The sequence below is a fragment of the Paramisgurnus dabryanus genome, chromosome 8 (genome assembly GCF_030506205.2).
Source record: "Paramisgurnus dabryanus chromosome 8, PD_genome_1.1, whole genome shotgun sequence".
NCBI lineage: Eukaryota > Metazoa > Chordata > Actinopteri > Cypriniformes > Cobitidae > Paramisgurnus > Paramisgurnus dabryanus.
The window spans coordinates 22860587-22882538 of record NC_133344.1 but is presented as its reverse complement, the minus strand read 5'-3'; the positions used below and the strand labels follow the sequence as shown (position 1 = coordinate 22882538).

Here is a 21952-nt window from a genome sequence, read left to right as displayed (position 1 = left end):
TAAACCCACGCTGACACAGGGAGAACATGCAGAAACTCCACACAGAAAGGCCACCTGCCCTAGCCAGGGCTCGAACCGGGAACCTTCTTGCTGTGAGGCAACAGTGCTACCCACTGAGCCACTGTGCCGCCCCTTCATACTTTTCAAAGGCTGTGGGCGCTCCAGAGCATCTGTCGTTGCTAAGTTACCTAAGCTTTGCTTGATGTTGGGACGAGCACCCACCAGCGGAAAAAGAAAGTGGTTGAAAAGTTTGTTAAGAAACTTATATATATTTTTATTATATTTTTATATTTCAAAACATATGTATGCATTATATATAAGCCTATATGCATCAATGCGCACGTGAACATACGCGCTTGCGTGCCTTCCTGTCCACACACATACACAAACATTCTATAAAATAAAATACTGCCACCGTCACAGCCCTATTTGTACCTTTGCTTCTGAGAGTGCAGTATGAATTTACATGTTCTTACCCCGAGTCTGGTCGATGTTGCCCAGGGTTTCTATCTGTTCAACGAGATCATTAGAGTTCCATTGACTCATCCCTAAAAGCATTGCTGTCTTCCCCTCCAGCACCTCTGTGAAACAACACATACGAACACACACACAATGAGATATGAGCAGAAAAAACCCAGCAGTCAATCATTTAGACCACGGTCAGAATAATCCAGGCAATGTCATTTAATTTTATGCTAAACTCATTTTAGCTCAGAATATTCACACGGAGCTCCGCAGTACGTCAAAGACCATTACGATTCATCAAATTATCTTTAAATACAGCCACAGCTTTAAAGTGATGTCTGGCTAATGAGCACAGAGTGAGTGATCAGGCACTCCGCAGGTCCTTGTCAGAAAGCCCCCGAGTGCCTGATAGACGAGTGGATGTACTGTAGAAGTTGGTTGTAAGATTTACAGTGTCGCAGCATGTAGCATGTCTAATGCCATGTGGGACCCTCACAAATTCGTCAGTGTGAAAGAGCGGCAGTGACACGATTCTGTCAGGCCTGCTCATCTGCATCACACGCTCAATCCACTGTTTATCCCATGCCGTTCGTAAGACTTTAGCATTTCTTTCAGTTTGTTTAAACAGGCGGGACAAACACACTCAGATATGATTCATTCTCTAATATACAGAATTTACACAAGCAATTATGTGTGTAATTTTATATAATCATTAATTTACGTTTTACATTTAGAATAACTCAAAATCTAAATTAGAAAGAGACTTAAACAGTTGTGACCTTGCCAGGCTTGCAAGTCTCTTCAGTCAGTCTGTATTAAAGATACCAAGATTATATTTTCACAGAATGTTTTTTACATTACACAAAATGATTTTATGTAGAAAACAGTAAATCACAAAAAATTATTTTAGTTGGGTTTTCACTAGTCGCAGCCTCAGATGTCACAGCTACAGACTGTTGGCTGAACGGCTGATGCATAATGAACCCTTTTCTGGAAACACATCAGTGGATTTCAAAGTTATCCTCTGACTGGTTGAATTATACAGGATTTCCGGGAGATGTGTGTGTCACAATCATTAACGTTCCGCCCTTTAAACAACACAAATATGTCTAATCGGAGAAGAAAACCTTTGTTTACACTGGTGATAATATGCTTCATCAAGACCGAATAAATGTTGCATGTTAAAAAGTAAGCATGGTATTACACTTCATTATAATTTACTCGTGAATTATGGTTGCACAATGTTCTGTTATCGTGGTGACATCTCCAAGGCAGCCCATAAACATGATGCGACACAAAGCGAAACGTGATTGGTTGCTTTTAGTTTTTTTGTCATATGGCCTCTTGGGGGGTCCCTGGCCATTCAAAGCTGCCATGGTTCCCAGACCTTCAGTAAGGTTTGGCTACACAAAACGAAGTTTTTCAAGGTCACAATTGTAGTGCATATTTTGCATAGGCACTCTGTCTGCCCACTTGTCTGCGTGAGACCTAAAGGAGTCATACTGGAAGGGAGCTACAAGGACTTAAGGAAGGGGATTTAATGCCATTTCATGCATTCTGACACAGTTAAAGAGTTGTAATCTTCATGCTGAATAAATGAGAAGTGTCAAAAAAGTAGTTAAGCTTGGGCCAAACTCATGCCTTTCCTACTAGTTTCAGAAAGTTTTTTCAAACATGGGTACCTGTTACATATCAGTGACCCCATATCCTTTTATGGGCACTTCCCCCAGAAAAGCACACCGGCACATCAATTAGAGTGAGAGCGAATATGAGGACGCTCATTAGTAGGGATGCTCCAATCGATCGGCTGCAGATCGGTATCGGCCGATAACGGCATTAAATGACTTAATCGGTACTCGCTAAATTTGACGATCTCATGAACCGATCTTTCTGTTTACTTTTGTCATCATAGGGATCCTGAATGTGGCTGCAATTAGAGACCATTTTTGAGCAGTGCGAGCATTTTTACAACCCATTGCTTATGTGCGAAGTGCAAATTTGGATTTCTCGCTCTGCCTAAACAGAGATATGTGTATTTTCTATGAGGACGCGCTCTAGTCCTAGCAACGCAAGGCATCTTCACATCCCTATCAAACAGCGCACTATATACAACACTGATGCGGACATTGTATCTTAATGCCGAAAGCACATTATTTGCATGCGTTTTAAAGTTTTGACAGTTTAAACTTTCATTTTCCTCACAGCTGCTCTTGTCCGCGTATATCCAACGCACGCACACACAGCAGCCTATCATCAGTGCACGTGTACAAATCATTTTCTCTCACGTCTTAAAGCTACAGTAACCTAATTCATCTCTCAATATAATCACTTTCTGCTCTTCACTGAAGAACTGTTGTACTTTAGATGAATGCGTGTATATTTAATTAATACAGTAAAGACTGTGATGTGTTTTATTTTTCAGTACTTTTAACAGGCATATTACATTTTTCTTTGCAGAAGAAATATTTATTGTTCTTATTTATTTGATTCGATAAAGCCGTGTTCAGCTTTCCAAGCCAGTCTTATGGACACAAGAGATATAGTTTGTTTATGCTGGGTAGCAGAGGAGTTTTGCGTGTTGTGTTTGTTTAACACTGGATTTCTGTTTAATGGGGAAGCCCCAACCTTAAAACTGCATCAAATGTCTGTGTTTTGTTGCCAACTGGCGCGTATGTGCATATAATGTAAACGACACAAACATGTAGTGAATCATAAGTTATCCAGGCATAATGTTTTGTGTTTGTTGATTGCATGACTCACTCCTGCCGCTGGAATTTTATGCTTTTCAGGAAAAAAAAAATCTGATCTGTCTTTTATAAATCTAATAAAACTAAGACTCTTTGGAGATATGAAGGACGTAATACTATTCTATAGGTACTCAAGATTAACATGAAATGAGCAGAAACAGCATGTGTTATGTGAGCTTTAAGTTAAAAAAAGCTATTGAATGATGTCAAACAGAACAACAGTCGGGGAGCAGTAAGAACATAGATCTCCTGAAGTGTGAAATGTGCTTAGCACATCAAACAAGGAACAACAGCAGTCTGGTGCCTGAATTAGAGACAACCACCTACAGTATGAGGATATAAAACAATGTAAGACAATACAGATCTTGTAACACAAGAATGTGTTGGAAGAAAGAATGAGAGCAAAACACTTCTAAATCAAAAGTAAAGATAAAAATAGAAAACTCAGTGAAAGAGAGAAAACAGAACCATGCAAAATTGTGGCAACATGCTATCAGATCAGGTTAACAGGATCAGCATTCAAAAGATGTCATTCAGGAGTACAAAGTCTGATAGTGTAATGAAAAACTGATAAAAAAACTGGTTTCCCAAAAAAACTTAGCCTACAGGAAGTACCCCAGCTACCACAGTAATCTGATGGTATCAAATTAACATCATGGTTATCTGATATGTGGCCCTGTCTGTGGAAACTAGCCTAAAGTCTGAAAATCAAAGCATCAAAGTTTGATTTGAACCAGTTATCTTGTCAATTAAAAGAAACCATTCCCCAGCCCATGACGCATCCATTTATAAAACACTAAAGCATCAGCTAATTCAACAACATTATAAACTGTGTATGTTTTCATCATCACTCTGAATCTGATCTCCAACAAAAGTCATTTACAAAAATGAAATTATGTCAGCTTTTTGCTCAAAAGTTTGTATTTTTGAAGAAACCTAGCCATATTTGAGAGGTTATAAAAAATATAAAATGAATATAGTATGAAACTTTTTTCATTTTGTTTGTTTATTTGTTTGCTTGTTTAAAAGCATAGGGTCTGTTCCTTCATTTTAAATATATTGTACACAGCAAAATCACCAGTGTTAAATCTACACTGCTGGTGTTTATATGGGTGTATGTATAAGATATATATAAGAAATTTTCCTGAAAGACATTGGGCCCTATTTTAACAATCTAAGAGCGCATGGTCCAAAGCGCAAGGCGCATGGTCTAAACAGGCGTGTCCGATTTCACTTTTGCTAATTTAACGACAGGAAAAATGGTTTGGGCACCAAGCGCACGGCCTAAAAGGGTTAAGGGTTGTTCCTATTCTCGTAATGAGTAATGGGTGTGTTTTGGGCGTAACTTGCAGTAAACCAATGAGAGTCTCAGCTCTCATCCCCTTTAAAAGCCAGTTGCGCTGGCGCTATGCCAATTTCCTATTTAGATGGCCGAAATTTGTAAACTGAAAAACTAAGCAGAGGAAGAAGGCCACCAGTTTAAGATTGATTTTAAAAAATTGTGTTGTTTTCATTTGTATTGAAACTGTTATTTTTTTATATGAAAACCTTTAAAAGTAGTTTTCTTTCAGTCATGGAAGTAAAATTAGCATGCTTTTAATTGCTGTAAATAAATGGATAGCCTACATGATCTGTTATCTCAAAAAATAATTTGCAAATATGCAAGAAAAGGTTTGTACTCTAAAAATACTTTTTTGTAACAAACAGGAGATAAAGAATTACAAACGTGTGAAGAGCCTTCAGCACTCGGAAAGAGCCATGAATTCTTTGAAAAGCATTACTTAAAAACAGTTCTCATCATATCCACAGGTACAAAATCATTATAAACAAAAAATCTGTGGGGTAGCATTTAAAAAAAAAAAAACATTTAAAAATATATGCAATATTTGCATTTGTTTAAAGCAAAAATGTAATCACTTACCAGGCTACAGGTAAAGCAGCTCTTTACGCCTTCTAACGATAGAGCCCTTGTGTAAAACTTTAGTGACAATTACACAAAAACTGTTTTAAAAAAGCCTGGCAGGGAATGAGTTCATTTCACTATGATTTAAATCTTTGACATGGCCTTACTTAGTCAATATTAAAGATATCAAGGTTATTTTTCACAAAATGGTATTTACATTATTCAGGATGATTTCATGTATTAAATAGCAAATCAACAACAAAAAGACTTTAGCTGGGTTTTTTACAGACAGGGTTACAACATGTACAAAATGTACTCATCTAACAAAATATCTGCAAGGAATTCAGCAAAAAACATGGTAGTACCGTGGGGAAAGTGAAGAGCAGGAGGGAAAAATAAAGAATGATGAAAAATAAAAGGGCTTTAAAAGGAATAAGAATATGAATTCTGAGAATCTTAAAAAAGCCAGCGCCCGCAGAGTTCATGGAGGCATAAAATTCATCCCTTAACATTCTTGAACTCTTCTTTTACTCTTAAAATACAAAGGTTATGAAAGACAAAGATGAGAGTCAAAGGTCCGCCTGTGTGGATTCAAAGCTAGTGAATATGAGGCAATCCTTTTTTATACTTAGGAAAAAAATATATTTAAGAAGTTTTTTGTTAAAATGAACAATATTCATCTAATACAGTAAGTGAGTGCATTAAAACTGTATTTTGCTTTTCACAGTAAGATCTAAAAGAGAAGTCAAAGATGAGGTCTACAAATTTATCAGTCAACTTTGCATTTTGTTTGTTTGGGCAAACAAACTTTGCATTTCTAATGTAATGCTCTACCAACTGAGCTACAGGAATACACTATTCCTTTGTGTGTAAAAACCTCACACAATTCCTCAAAGACACACAACTTTATTTGGCTTTTTGTTTGTTGCTACTAGTATTGGCATTGCCCTATGCATGTTTTTCTTAAAGCTTAAAAATAACTCTCATCTACTTATCATTGTGTTGTTACAAATCCACATGCCTTATATTCTTCTTTACTATTTTCTTTTGTATAATTATGCAGTTTTGAGCTAGGTCATAACAATGAGTATAGCACATACTAGTGCAAACTTTTGTTGCATATGATCAAAAGACGAAAAGCAAACTAGAAGCACTTATGCAGGGATATTTTTAATCACCAAAATATGATCAATAATATGTCTGAAGATAAAGAGTGACTCTACTATGTCATAACCATATGTACTTTCTTGAAGATCTTCAAATGGCCCATATTTATCAGAATCACATGCTTGACCCACTTGGGTTTTAAAAGCACAGAGCTAATGATATAAAAAATTGGATTTGGGGACAACAGAAAATAGAGACAGGACTGCATTTAGTTACGATTGGGCAAGTTAGACATTTACAAGCAGTGCAGTTTATAATTTCCAAACTAAATGATGTGCACAAAAGAAGACATTTTTGATGCAGGCACTACTGTAGCAGCAAGAGCAATTTCTATGACATCGAGCCCCATATATTGGACAATGTCAGCTGATACAGACCAGGGAGAGCATTCCTGGTCCTAGAGGGCAACTGTCCTGTAAAGTTTAACACATCTGTAAAATTGTATCAAAGACTGCAAGATTTGCTTGGAAATGACATTCAGTGTGTTTGATTAGGGTTGGAGCTAAACCCCAAGTCCCACCAAGACCAGGAATGCTTGATTTTTTGAAAATCATAAAAAATGCTGCCGCTTGCTGGCAACTTTAAAAAAAAAACTTTAAGGGATATTTAATCGAAATTTGGCATTTCATCACTCACTTCTCATGTGGCTACTTAAAAATGCGCATAAATTGGTGATGAAAACCCAGCTTGTGATCCAGTACATAATGTAAAGTACATTCTGTGAAAATATAACCTTAACATCTTTAATACTGAGTCTGACTGAATAAGGTCACGTCAAAGATTGAAATCAACACTGTAAAAAAATTCCGTAGAAATTTCAATGTTATTGCAGCTGAGTTGCCGGTAATTTACCGTAGATTTACATTTATGTTATTTACTGGCAAGAGTTTGTTCAAAGTTAAATAAATGTCAAATATTAACAAGTTTTTATCTTTACAGAATAAAACTATACAATAACAGCCTCATGCAAAGCATTCTGGGAACCAGAAATCATCATCAACTAGCCTAGAAATCTAGACGCACCCTAGCGGCCGCAAAATATATTTGCTGCCAGGGTTTAGTCTAGGCACTCACAATACACTTAACAGCTCCAAAAACCAAAATTTGGTCAGGCCAATCACATCGTGTGTAGCGTCTGTGGGGCGGGCTTAACATGATGACGACTAGGGCTGGGTTTCGATTCAAATTTCAAGAATCGATTCGATTCCGATTCTCAAGATCTTGGATCGATTATCATTGTTCGATTCGATTCAATTCGATCCGATCCGATCTGATCCGATCTTCGAGATTTAGATAAGTGTTTTTGAAAAAAGCCCGAAATGGTGCCAGATAGGGGTGCATGGCATGACCAAAAATCTATTCCATGAGTCATTTTATCAGTATATTTCATGGTATACATGTTTTTCAGTTTTTTGGATTATAAAAATGTGCAGTTATTTGCCACTCACTATAGCTTTTAACTGCTCACCACAGTTTTAAAATATGGACAATTTAAAGTTAATAATGTTAAAGTGAAAATGCCCAGATGATAACAACAGATTAAGTCTTGATAGACAGAATCTTGTTTTTAATTGAGTTATTAATTTTAAAGACTACTGAAGCTATAGCATGCATTGTATTTTGTATTTATGCATACATTACATTAAAAATAGGCAGTATGTAAAATGAACAGGTATAAATTTATGCACAAACCTACAGACAGGATAAATACCTGTATATGAGAGACGGACCTCTTTATAGATATTATGACGGGTGCTATGATGTGATGAAGTCTGTTTTGACGCTCTTTACTTTCTATTACACGTTAACATTTTCGTCTCTTTCTCGTCTTTCTGAACAAAGATGTTTGTACTATAAGCAAATTAGGCGTCAAACTACAGCGCACGTGTCACTGATATAAACGCGAGTTTTGTAATTAGCTTGCTTAAAGTTCAGAAACCTTTACAACTATTAGCATTATTATGTGTAAGAAGAACTCTTTATTTGGCGACCCGTTGCGCGCGCCTCAAGAAACCTCTGCCCGTCAGAGACCGGCTGCATGAGCACAGAGGGAGGGACAGAGAGAGAGAGAGAGAGAGAGAAGCTGTGTCCCAATTCAGGGGCTGCGACCTTATAAGCATGCGACCTTAAATATGAGCACTCGGTCTTTCAAGGTGGCAGCCTCAGAAATCCGCGAAGAGAACTGAAATGAGACGGTCTAACCTTGGGATGACCCATAATTGGCGTCACCTGCTGCGCCTGTTAGCAGGACATAGCGGAAACGTTTCTGACTTATTAAAATAAATATGAAATCAGAAAAATATTAATTTAGTTTATAAAATATGACACGTTGATGTAGATTAAACTATTCAACAGTATATTAAATTTAATTAATCAACCTTAGAAATATATGCATCATAAAAATAATAATATTAACACAAAACATAACTTATAATACTAAAACAGTGACAAACTTTTTTTGATAAATACACACTTTTATTTAATGAAGGTTTTAATTGTTTATTTTAGAATATCCAGCCGCCGTTGCAGGCGCGCAATGAATCTTGGGATATCCTCGGCTGTTAAGGATCCATTCGTTCTATCCTTAACATCGCGGAGAAATGAGGACGCATTTTGAGGCTTCATTCTAAGCATCCTTCGAATTGGGACGGCCTTACCAGCCTGAAGTCGCGCTGCTGTGACGCAATCGGTCTTAAAATACGTCCTTACAAGGTCGCAGCCCCTGAATTGGGACACAGCTAGAGAGTTTCACTGGAGACCCGCGGTGGATTCACTGCATGGCGCTTATTATAAAAATTACACAAATAACTCGTTCATTTGTTATGAGTGGATTATTTTACATGTAGATCGCAGCTTTGAGCGTTTCTAGAGTTTTCAAAACAACCGCTTGCTTAACGTTCCTGACGGCTACGTTCGTTTTTTTAATGTCCTTCCACCTCGCGCGCATGCGTAAATTCAATGACGCGGCAAGTTTAAGTTATTAATTATTAAATCGATTCTTTGAGTTACGGATCGATCTTTAGAGATTAACATGAAAATCGATTCAGAATCGGTGAATCGATTTTTTCAACACAGCCCTAATGACGACAGAGCTGCAACGGTTCCTACTTGAATGGCTGCTGCTGCTGCTGGCGAACAGCTTTCTTTTGAAGCGGCTTTGGCCGCGACTCTGGAGGACTTATACTTATGTTTTTCTTTGAGAGAAGAGCAAATAACCCTACTGAAGTCCTTTTTAAGCAAGAAAGATGTGTTTGGAGTTTTGCCGACTGGTTACGGTAACTACGTCACCTTCTTCGTTGCTCTGATTAGTCATAGCGCTATCCTATTGCGTGCAGAGGCATTTTGAGGGACAACCTTATATCCCGCCCCTTGCATTGAGCTGTTTGTGTGAAGAGTTGCCAGACCTTACATCTTGATGTAGGTCTGGCTAACCAGGCTAATCATCAACCTTTTTCTGTTTTTTGGTCCAGATTTTGTTTCCCAGAAAGTTTTGCTTGATGCTGTTTTTTAGTTTTACTCTGTAAAGACAAAGACTTGTAAATGTTTAATTTTCATTTAACTTTGAACAAAATGTTGCCAGTAAAAAATATAAATTTAAATCTACGGTAAATTACCGGCAACTCAGCTGCAATTTCTACGGAATTTTTTTACAGTGAATAGCTGAAATCAAACTTTGATGCTCCTAATCTCATAATTGGATCATGAGACTTTAGCCTACATATAAAAATGCAAGGGAAAATCGAAGCCCACTCAAAAACCCTACTTTCATGTTTAACATTGGAAGTCTGCAGAAGAGCAGCTCTCAGATGTCTCAAGAAATTCATAATTACAAGCTGCTGCTAATGCAAATCAAGCAACTCACCCTTGATCAAAAGATAGTACCTCACATGACCAAACATGGACTTGATATTAAAGCTGTATGACAACAGAATTAGGCAATGCCTTTTAATCTTATTCAAGTTAGAAATGCTTGACTCCTTAGTTGATTTATCTAGGTGAAAATTGACCTGGCGTATATTGAGCCCCGAGCAACCCAACCATAAGGGTAATAGACCAATCAATGCAACACTTAAAAAAGCAAAGCGCCTTTGTAGCTAATGCTAATCAACCAGTAAGAGTAAATACAGCATAAATAAATACAACAATCTATCTCCAGCAGAAATTTATCATGGTTTCAAATGAGGGCCGATCTTATTCCAAGCTGTAGAAATGTGCTCTGTTTAGACACACTCTGACAAATCACATTACTCACACACATACGCTCCAATAACACATCTGAATTAACCGGATAGGAAATTTGTCAACATGTCAGTAAAAAAAATCTGACAAGGTTGGGGTGAGCTTAATTTATCTTGAACGTACTCTAGTTTATGCACAACCCAATGAAGTCGCTTTTCTTTCCTGTTTTGTTGACCTCCTGATAAATGTCTGGTTGAATCATTCCACAGTCTTTTTATTTCTTATGTAAACTAAATATTAAATAATTTAAATTCAAATCACTAAATTTACTTACTTTCTAATCCAAATATTAACATTATTACTCTTTATTATAAAACAAGCTAAACATTATTCTTTACTCTCAGAAAAAAGGTTTACAAAGGTCCTAAATATATAAAATTTATATACCACCATGGAACCAGTATGTTTGTACCAATGTGTACCTTTGATGTACCAATATGCACCTTAAAGGTACAAAAGTGTACTTTTTCAAAAGCTACCACCCCAATGACAATTCTTGTGCCAACTTTTGAGTGTAATTGTGACCTTGTCTGTGAAAAACCAGCTAAAGTCATTTGTCAACTGTTTTCTTCATAAGATCATCCTATATAATGTAAAGAACATTCTGTTAAATATAACCTTGATATTTTTAATATTGACTGAGTAAAGCAATGTCAAAGATTGAAATCAATGATTGAAATCAAACTTTAATGCTCCATATATCATAACTTACATTAAAAACATACAGGTGTAATACAATTGTATTTTATAAACTACTTAAGCAATTTGACGCCTATTCAAATGACATGTATGTATTCTTATTTATATTATACATCTTCCTGTATTTGTTTTTCTTTCTTTCAAAGAAAACCCCAATACACAATTTTTTTGCAGAACACTCCATGATCCAACCTACAGAAGATTGGGCCAGTGGTATGAGAGGCTTATAGCAAAGCACTGAACAGATCAAGTGAGAGTCTGATACTTATGAAAGTGGGTTCGTGTGTCAAGCAGGATGACATACTGTAGCTGAAACTATGATGAGCTTCGATCTCCCTGCAGCTCGCTGCTCTGATCACTGAATGACAGGGGTCAATCTCACAGATCAGTGGAGAAGAGTCAACAACAGACAGCCACAGAGAATATCCACACAGACCCCAAGACACGTCACAAACACAGTGTCACAAACACAGAAAGCCATTCAGTTCGCACTTCAAACCTGAGCCAAAATACTTGATGAGGGATCTTCTGCGAAAAGTGCCTGCCATTAAAACACTCAGCCACTATAAAACAACATCTATCTGTACATAACATTTTTGAAAAAAAAAAAACACACTCAGCGATGATGAACAAAGTCTGTCTGTCTGTCTGTCTATGTTCATAGCTATTCATGTTTGTATCTCTCCATGTTTCTGTCTATTTGTCTGTCTGTTTGTCTGTGTGTGTGTGTGTGTGTGCGTGCGTGCGTGCGTGCGTGCGCGTGTGTGTGTGCGTGCGTGTGTGTGTGTGTGTGTGTGTCTGGCTGTGTATCTATCCATGTTTGTACCTATCCATCTTCGTATCTCTCCATGTTGGTATCTCTCCATGTTTCTGTCTGTCTGTTTGTCTGAGTGTCTGTCTGTCTGTCTGGCTGTGTATCTATCCATGTTCATATCTCTCCATGTTCCTGTGTGTCTGTCTTTCTGTCTGTCTGTCTGTCAATCCGTCTGTCTTTATGTCTGTCTGTCTGTCTGTAGCATGTATTTATGTCAGTATGTACAGGTATGTATGTCTGTATGTACAGGTCTGTCTGTATGTCTGTATGTACAGGTCTGTCTGTATGTCTGTATGTACAGGTCTGTCTGTATGTCTGTATGTACAGGTCTGTCTGTATGTCTGTATGTACAGGTCTGTCTGTATGTCTGTATGTACAGGTCTGTCTGTATGTCTGTATGTACAGGTCTGTCTGTATGTCTGTATGTACAGGTCTGTCTGTATGTCTGTATGTACAGGTCTGTCTGTATGTCTGTATGTACAGGTCTGTCTGTATGTCTGTATGTACAGGTCTGTCTGTATGTCTGTATGTACAGGTCTGTCTGTATGTCTGTATGTACAGGTCTGTCTGTATGTACAGGTCTGTCTGTATGTACAGGTCTGTCTGTCTGTCCAGGTCTGTCTGTCTGTCTTTTTACAATACCCCTGGGGGTGCTTAAGAAAAGAAGACATTGTAAATGTTGAAATATTTGGGAAGCATAATACATAGCAAACAAGCTGAAGTTGGTTCCTCTTTGCCTGCGGGCTCAGCTATCTTCTTAGCATATTTTGTAATGCATTGTGACAGTGTAATACATTTCATACCGCTTTATAGCGTGGGTTGTTTTATGGTGAAAGGGAAATGATTAATCATAGCAGTAAAAATACATATCCTGGAGATTCATTCTGATGCGCCCCAAGAAACAACACACAGCCTTTAAGGTTTTTCTAAAAAGTCTTTCCAAATGTTTTTCTTATTTACTCCCAAATTCACTATAGATGGTTTCATCAGATGCGCGCACATTGTCACGGATACACGCATGAACCAAAGTGAACTTCTGGTCTGAATTTTTTTAGCCTATCAGTCTGTCTAGTGGCTAAACTGATCTCTGAAACAAATGCCTTGTCAAAAATAAAATATTTTGGTTTGCTAAAGGGGAGATGACAAGTATGAATCACAACTGTGCAGAGAGGTTTGACAACCAGGCAAGAATTTGAGGACCTGTAGCTATAAATGTATACATTTTACACAGTAACATTAGCTCATTGTAATAGTTGATACACGTTAGATATAATATATGTACAAAGGTAATTTCCTTGTTATTTATTTCCCTTGTTATCAGAAATAAACAACTGTAAAATGACTCTAATGTTATTGATTCTAAGTGGAAGCTGTTTGTTTACTTTAAAAGTCATAAATATTCAAAGACTCAAAATAATAATAATTTAATATCAGAAATGTATTTCGCTTCAGAGGACATTTATTAACCCACTGAAGTTATTGGATTACTTTAATAATGGATGCATGTGCTTTTTGGGGCTTTGCCATGTTGAGCCTATAAGAAGATAAAATGACAGCATTTTAAGTAAGGGATAATGTTTAAGCAGACAGTTTTTATCACAGAAATAAGCCTTACAGTGTAATCTTGTATCACATTGAAGGAGCTTATTTCACGATAGCAACTGTCTGCCTGTGCATTATCCCGCTTATTACACAGCAAAGTAAGTAAGGACAATTAAATATTGATTTGAAATAATTTATCAACTTAACGTAGACCTTTTTACTTTCGGTTTAATATAAAACAAGACATTCAAATGTCACAAATGCGCTATTTGGTCTAATCATTTGTAAATATAATGTCATATACCGGTATGTTATTAAAAGACCTATTTATGTTTCATTTTTGTGTAATATTAAACTGTACCTGTCAAAATGATTTTTCAGCATCCAGGTTACCGTGTGTTATTAGTTTTTATATTTGGGAATAACAAACCTGCATATGTCGCATCTGGCCAATCAGAATCAAGCATTCCAACGACCCGTGTAATAAGATAAATTATTAGTTTGTGTTTAACTGAAGAAAGGAAGTCATCTATTTCTTTAAGATGACTCTTTACACCAATGACGTTTACAAAAATATTGTTACAACAAATTCATCTAAACAAATCCTAATCAAAGACTATCCAAAATATAATGATTGTGAAAAAAGCCAACACACTTTACGAAAGTATCTGGCACTCAATTCGGCAGAAACATCTGGGTTTTAATTGAGGTTCTCTGGTGTGGCAAAGGGTGTTGCGGGGTTGAGGCTTGTTAAAAATGAATACGAAATGTCTCATGAAATATAGATGTGGAAACATGAAGGTTACTAATTACATTATGCACTGCCAAGAATCGTATCTGAACACACAGAACTTCTTACTTATGTGTGGGACAGCAAACTTCTCAATTCATAGAAATGAATTATAAAACTATGTAGATTAAAGGTATAGCGGAGGATTTTCTCGAATTTTAGAAAAGAACCGCCTTATCCACATTTTTAAAAAATGCAATTGCACAACACTCCTGATTGACAACTAGGAGGACCAATAGTGTTGATGATCCACCCGGAAATAGAAAATCCTCCGCAATACCTTTAAGTACAGAATACATTACATTGTATCATAACTGATAACTCTGCTTCATACAACACCAAAACCCTCACAGTACCCATTACCTAATCTGGAGATGCAAAACAGCTATGTACCTTCTCCTTTCTAAAATTATTTCATAGGGGAATTAAAAAAGTCACTTCTGTGATTCAAAGCATGACTGTGCATTTGTGCGAGACTTGAGAGGATGTGATAGTGACACCTCTAATAGAGAATCACTTGCCTTAATCACACTGACCGAATGTTAGCTGAGAATCCCTTCTGCAGCAACACAGCACACATAACTGAATAATAAACCACCAGTACTAACTACACATTTGTGTGTACTATTTTCACAATTAAAACATTTTAAGTGGTTAGAATTCATTGCCAAGCAATAAATAATCCTAAATAAACATTTTTTGTTGGTCCTGGAACAACATACCACATCAAACAAACTTTGTCCAAACATCTCTTTACTACTAACCAACCAAGGGCACACTCACTTTCGGCACGGTTGCCTTGAACAGCGCCCAAGCCGCGCCCCACAGGCTTGCACTCACATTTTTTTTGGATCCGGGCCCGAGCACACTTTCATTATTAGAATGTGATGGTTGGAAATAAAACAGAAAGTAATGTGCTCTCTTTTTTTAAAACAGTGGAACCTTAATCTTAAAGGAACAGTATGTAAGAAATGTATATCAATTAATCATAAAATGGCCCTGATATGTCACTAGACATTAAGAAATAATTTTCATAATCAGCCAAAGCTGCATATTTATGCGGGGGATGCATTTTTTCAAAAAGGCGCACTTTCACAGCACAAATTGCAGATTTCCATGTGCAAAATATGCGCGGCTTGCATGGTTTCATAATCCCCGCATTTTCGTAGCAAAAATCACAAATATCTAAGCAGACAGTTGAAAATGTAGCATTTCAAACAAGCGCAGACATGTCCCCTGTTTCCATGAAAACATGAAGTGACGTGATTATGTGACAGTTTTTGCAAGTTCCCGCAGTTTTTCCAAGTTCCCAAAATTTCATTGCATAAAATTGCATAAATATCACGCATTACATCGCTTTTTTTTTAAACGTGCCGTAAGATCAAGGATTTTTGCCTGCAACTATCACAAAAAAACTCCCTGCTTTCTGGAAGGACTGTCAATTCGAAGAAATGACACAGAATCAAAGAAATGACTGGTCGGTAAGAATGGTTGATAGTTGAAGCCCAATCCTAAACCAAATCCTAACCCTGCCTGTAAAAAAATCCTTGCACTTAATGCACTTTAATGTTTAATCAAACAAATTGAATTAATTTAAACTTTTTTGACTTGTTAGAAGTTGCTATAAATTATAAAAATAAAGTTGTAATAACTTAAGCCCATCGACCCATTGACCTCAATCAATTTTCACATAATGGCCCTTAGTGAAGGTACCTTGCTGTGCAATATATTTAATTAAGTAAAATGTTATTTATCAAGGTCAAGACATTTACCTACACCAGTGATTTTCAAACTGGGGGCTGTGGAATGGTTTAATGACATTTTATAAAATACATGAATAAATCATAAATTCTGTGTACTTAAACCTCAGAAAAATAAGGCTACTAAACACCAACAATAACTTGCATAATTTCTTATGTTTTGTTTAATAAAAAGTTTAAGTTTTAAAATGTTTAATGTTTTTTTGGAGGGGCGCAAAGGGATGCACCATATACAAGGGGGCCGCATGCCGAAAAAGCTTGAGAGCCACTGACCTACACTACCTCAGCATTACCTACACTACTTGCCACTTTCTTCTTAATAGGCTTTATGCCCAGCTGCACTACTTCCTGCACTTCAGCCAGCTCCTTGTTTCCTGTCTGCCATTATTGGACAAACTGATTAATCCAGCTGTGCCTGACCTCAGTAGTCACAACAACAATAATCAGACACACCTGAGTTACTCAGTTTGTCCAATAATGGAAGACAGGAAACAAGGAGCTGGTAGTGCAGCTGGGCATAAAGCCTATTGCACAATGTTTCATTTTCGCACACATAATGTATGCAATGCATGCAAGCGCACAAACACATTTACATCCATGCACATTTATTATCCTGTAATATGGGTCCTCTGCGTACTGTGTTTTATAAACATATTGGGGTGGTTTCCCAGAAAGGGTTTAGGTTAATCCAGGACTAGGCCTTATATATATTAGGTCAATAATTTGCAAATATCAAGAAGGCACCTTCTTCATTGTACATGTACAGTGACGATAAAGTTCTTCTTCTTTATTATTTTTGTTTTTATTTATACCTTCTCCATACTCAAGAAAGTTGAAATTACTTGTTTAAGTCAAGTTGTTTAAGCCTAAAAATTTTAGTGAACCATTTTTTTTACAGTATGAATGTCATTCTATGACTATGACCAGGTTGTTTTGGGAAAAAACAGTAACTATTTTGCTTAGGTGGGGCAGTAGCCAGTAGCCAGGTGATTACAGATCTCATAAGTTAAAACTTGTCGGTTCAATGCCCAAAAGGTGCACAGTAAAAAAATGCAGCATAGTAAATTCAACCTACTTTGACTTGTGATCAGTTGACATAACTTTATTTTATAGTAACATAAAAATATATGCTGATATAAAATAATTTTCACAGTGTGTACATGAACACCAAAGTAAGCTACCTATTCTACAACTGCAGGAGATGGGAAATGGGAAAGCTGGAGAATATTAAACTAAAGCCAGGTTCATTTTGATCAGAGATTTTCAGTAATGCTGACATTTAAAAAAGGCAAACCTATTTAGTGTACAAGACTTCCTCGCTTTGCTGGTTCAGAGACAAGCACATATGGCTGCCAGTTTTCATCATTCCAATGGGAAAGGCCTGTTATTTAGTCACTCTCTCTACAAACAACAGCGTATTAGTGGTCTAACATTAGCAATCAAGGCTCGCTACTTCACAGTTGTTTGAAGGACAGATGTGTCTACATTGTTCAATCATAACAGCAATCATGTGACACCAGAACAATCCACAACAGCAGAAAGCCACAATTTAGGATTTGCTTTTTATTTAATAAAAAAAGACCTGCAAGTTTTTTCTGTGCAAGGTCAGAACTGTTTTAAGTGCAAACTTTTAAAAGTAGTAGTTCACCCAAATATGAAAATTCTCACACTTACGTAATCTTAGTATATGACTTTGTTTCTTCAGTTGAACAAAAACAAATAACTTCTTATTACAATGTTGTCATGTTATCTTCTTAGATGGATGGATGTGCTTTTTGGAGCTTCACTAAGCCCATCATTAAAGTAATCCAAATGACTTCCTTGGGTTAATATACGTATATGTCTTCTAAAGCAAAACGATATGTTTGTGATAGAAAATAATGAATCTTTTGAGCTTATTAAGCGAATGATATGTCACATATCCATGGAACCATACAGATCAGCATAGTACGCTATAAAAATGATGTCAAATCTACATATATTTTTATGTTACTTAAACTTAACTAATTAAGTTAAACAATTTTAGAATTTACTTATTACAAGTCAAAACTTAAAACAGTAGGTTGAATTGACTTGCAAAACCGTGTTGTTTAACAAGGTGGCGCATTGATAATAACGAATTTCATTGGATCTTGCATGTCTCGTTATGTTGGCTCTCATATATAAGATAATAATATGATGATATATTAATATAAAATTATACGTTTGAATCTAAGCTAAGAAACAAAGTCATATGCATTTGCAATGGCATGAGGGTGAGTATATTTTGAGATGATTTTCTTATTTGAGTGAACTATTCCTTCAGGCATACTTCCATAATGGTGTGCAGCATCTGTCATTTACATCAGTCGATGACACAGAGAGAGAGAGAGAGAAAGGAAGAGAAAATGGCAAACAGTCGGACCCAGATGCTGAAACCATCAGGTTATTACAAGGGTGGGAAATAAGTGACACTTACCTCGGGCATCAAAAAACTCATCATCTGAGCTGTCAACAGATTCCTGGGCAATGTTCTGCATGCGCCAGTGAGAAGCGCTGTGCTTGCGTAGGGTCCCTAGACGGGGAAAAGATAAAAAAGATATGATCAATCCAAAGGTCACGAGCATCGCATGCAATTACCGAAGGATGTAGGACTAATGAGTTAGACATGCATGATGACAGCATTACTTCATATCATCATACAGAATTGACTACCAAGGAATTCATTGATAGCATGTGTTTTAATTAAGAATGGCAATCAAAGAGTAAGAATAAAGGATGTTGTTCAAACCTAAGGAAAAATGGATTAGACACACTTGACCAATTTTAATGTTTTGCATAAATTCTTTTCTTGCTCTTTTCTTCACAGTGAATAGAGAGTAATGACAGATGTGACTGGCAGTCATCAAACGTCAATGTCATTCAGTTGCTTAAAGGCAATATTTCAAGGTCCCTCAAGCAACACAAATTCCCATTCGCTGGTGTTATTATAACAGCTATAGTATTTCCTTACATTTCTGCACAACTCATTTATACAAAAGGCATAAAATCTTTTCCACTGAATTATTTCCAACCAATGATTTGCGCCGCAAGCATTTTAAGGACCAATGTAAAGACACATTGCAATGATCACTGTGGCCCTGGGCGGATCCAATATGAAGTTAATAACTTTCTAATCCAAGCAATAACACAAATTACCAATCAGCGCAAGTCAAACAAAAGTTATCCGCTTCCAATTATATTAAGTGGTTTATGATTTAATAATTACGGATCTGCAACAGCGTAAGTGAACATATAGCGAGAGAGATTTTTGACATTTACAGCTCAGGCAGCTCAGCCAATTGCCTCTCTACTCAAAGCATTAAATTAATTCCCGTTATAAACAATAAAAGCCATTTATTCATTCAACCAGGCTCAGCAACCAATAAATGAATTCATATGGCTTAAAAATCAAACAAGCACTAAACCAAAAAACATTTTTATGCTAACAAAGTACTCCAACTGTAATACTTTTAAATATTTAATTTCAATCTTCCATCTTCAAATATAGCATTTAAACAAAGATTCCAATGCAACCACAATGCATTTATTTTGGTAATTCTGTTACGATTACTGTGAGCAATTGCATCTTAAAATGTGCCACCTAAGCTGTCAATTACTCTTCTCCCTGCTGTTTTGTGCTTGGACCTCCACACGGTCCCGCTCAGCCTGTTGAAACAATGAGGTCTCACCTTCCATTACAGGGGATCAGTGCGCCTCCACTGTTTTCATTCTGCCCCTCCGGCTCTTTGGCTGCTCAACCCTGCATCACCATCATGTAGGATTTAATGAGCTTTTCATCTTTCCCACAAAGCCAGCAGGTCAGAAGTTGACACTATTAATGTGCCCAATGGAGATGAGTATCTCAACCTTCAGAGTTTTCTATTAAAATCACAACGTGTTTGACAGCTGAATCAACAGCAATCCATTTTCGCTCCCATGGCTTTTGTCCGGACCTTACAGAGACAACAGCACTTTCCAATGTCGACATTGATAAGTCACCATATAATCTCAGATATGAGATATGTTTTTTAGTGAATAATTAATGTCGGAGCCTAAAGACGGAAGTATAAGCTTAGAACAATTATTGCTTTTCTGCTTTAAGACTCTCCTTTAAGCATAGCTTAGCATAATCCATTGAATCTGATTAGTCCATTACCATTGCGCATAAAAAATAACCAAAGAGTTTCGATATTTTTCCCTATTTAAAACTTGACTCTTCTGTAGTTACATCGTGTTAAGACCGACGGAAAATTAAAAGTTGCGATTTTCTGGGCAGATATGGTTAGGAACTATACTCTCATTCTGGCGTAATAATCAAGGATTTTGCTGCTGTAACATGGCTGCAGGAGGCGCAATGATCTTACGCACTGCCCGAAAATAGTCCTCTGCCATTGAAAGTTACTAAGGGGACTATTTTCAATGCTCTGTAATATCACTGCGTCTCCTGCAGCCATGGTACGGCAGCAAAGTCCTTGATTATTACGCCAGAATGAGAGTATAGTTTCAAGACATATCCGCTTAGAAACTCGCAACTTTTAATTTTCCATTGGTCTTAGTACACGATGTAACTACAGAAAAGTCAAGTTTTAAATAGGAAAATATCGAAACTCTTTGGTTAATTTTAGCGCGATGCTAATGGTCTAATCAGATTCAATGGATTGTGCTAAGCTATGCTAAAAGTGCTAGCGCCAGACCTGAAGATCAGCTGAATCTCAAACAGTAAGAATCAAATGTTTAACTCTAGGGGAGCTGGAAAATGAGCCTATTTTCAAAATGTGGAGTGTCCCTTTAAGATACACTTTATGCTCATAACGGTATAACAAATAAAATTAGGTTTATCAACTCAATCATCTTACTGTAGATAAGCGAATTTATTTAAATGAATTAACACATACTGTATTTTGTTGTAAATGCTTTTCCTTTGGGATCCAGGAGGGCAGGGGAGACTGTGTCATTAATGCAGTCTAAACACTGAAAAATGGCTTTTAAAGCTTTAGGTAAATAGATACACAAAGGAGATAAAAAAGTGATTTAGATTAGAGTAAATGTGGGAGTCCAGGGAGGCCTGTTTATAGTAGAGGATGGATATATGCTCCGGTACTAAAGCACCTCTAATTGAGCCTATTCAACGCTCCCCGCTTCACATATCTAATCGCATTCTTCCATAATTCACCTATGAAGAATGAAAGAGGGAAATGTTTCCATTTTGGGCTGAGGAATAAAACACAGCAACCATGAATAGCTTTAACCACCAGAAGGGGCCATGGTAATGCAAGCAATAATCAAAGTAATATTCTAAATCACTGCAGAGCCAAACTGAGACAGATTTATTACGGTTGGCATTGTTTGGCTGGCTGGAATCTGGCAACCCGTGCAGGTGATGCTTGTGTACTAAAACAGGAACACAATCAATCAACTTCAGCCATGAAATTGGCACCGTCTCGTGAATGATACATCCCATAACACATTTTCTGCTTCCTAAAAGCAAATGAACCAACCACTTGGACGACGCCCTCAATGTCAGGCTAACGTGTGTCCTCCTTTCCATTTAATTGCTGAAATTTAATGCATACTGAAAGGAAAGTGGTCACTTTGAGCTCTTGAGGTTTGACTTAACGCTAAAATTCAACTTAAACCAAACCATTGTGGTGTCATTTGACCAGAAACATGCAGTATGTGAGAGCTTTCTTTGCCTGCCATTACCAGTGCACGGCTATGATAAACACGGGTAAGTGAACACAGAAGCAAATACTTGAACCACACTTTACAAACCCGCAGTCTCATTGTAGGCACTTAACATGCATT

The 21952-nt window shown here is 36.9% G+C and overlaps 1 protein-coding gene across 4 annotated transcripts in view; it reads right to left on the bottom strand.

Annotated features, from left to right (window-relative positions):
- pitpnm3 (PITPNM family member 3) overlaps window positions 1–21952 on the bottom strand; it is a 117028-nt gene that overhangs the window by 79745 nt on the left and 15331 nt on the right. For 2 of the 4 annotated variants that reach the window (XM_065281029.2, XM_065281028.2), the window contains exons 2-3: window positions 18585–18680; window positions 477–581 (exon numbers count right to left, since the gene is read on the bottom strand). In XM_065281029.2, coding sequence (XP_065137101.1) covers window positions 477–581; window positions 18585–18680 — 201 coding nt within the window. The remainder of the gene's footprint in view (window positions 1–476; window positions 582–18584; window positions 18681–21952) is intronic. The other 2 variants (XM_065281031.2, XM_065281030.2) reach the window with 1 other exon arrangement.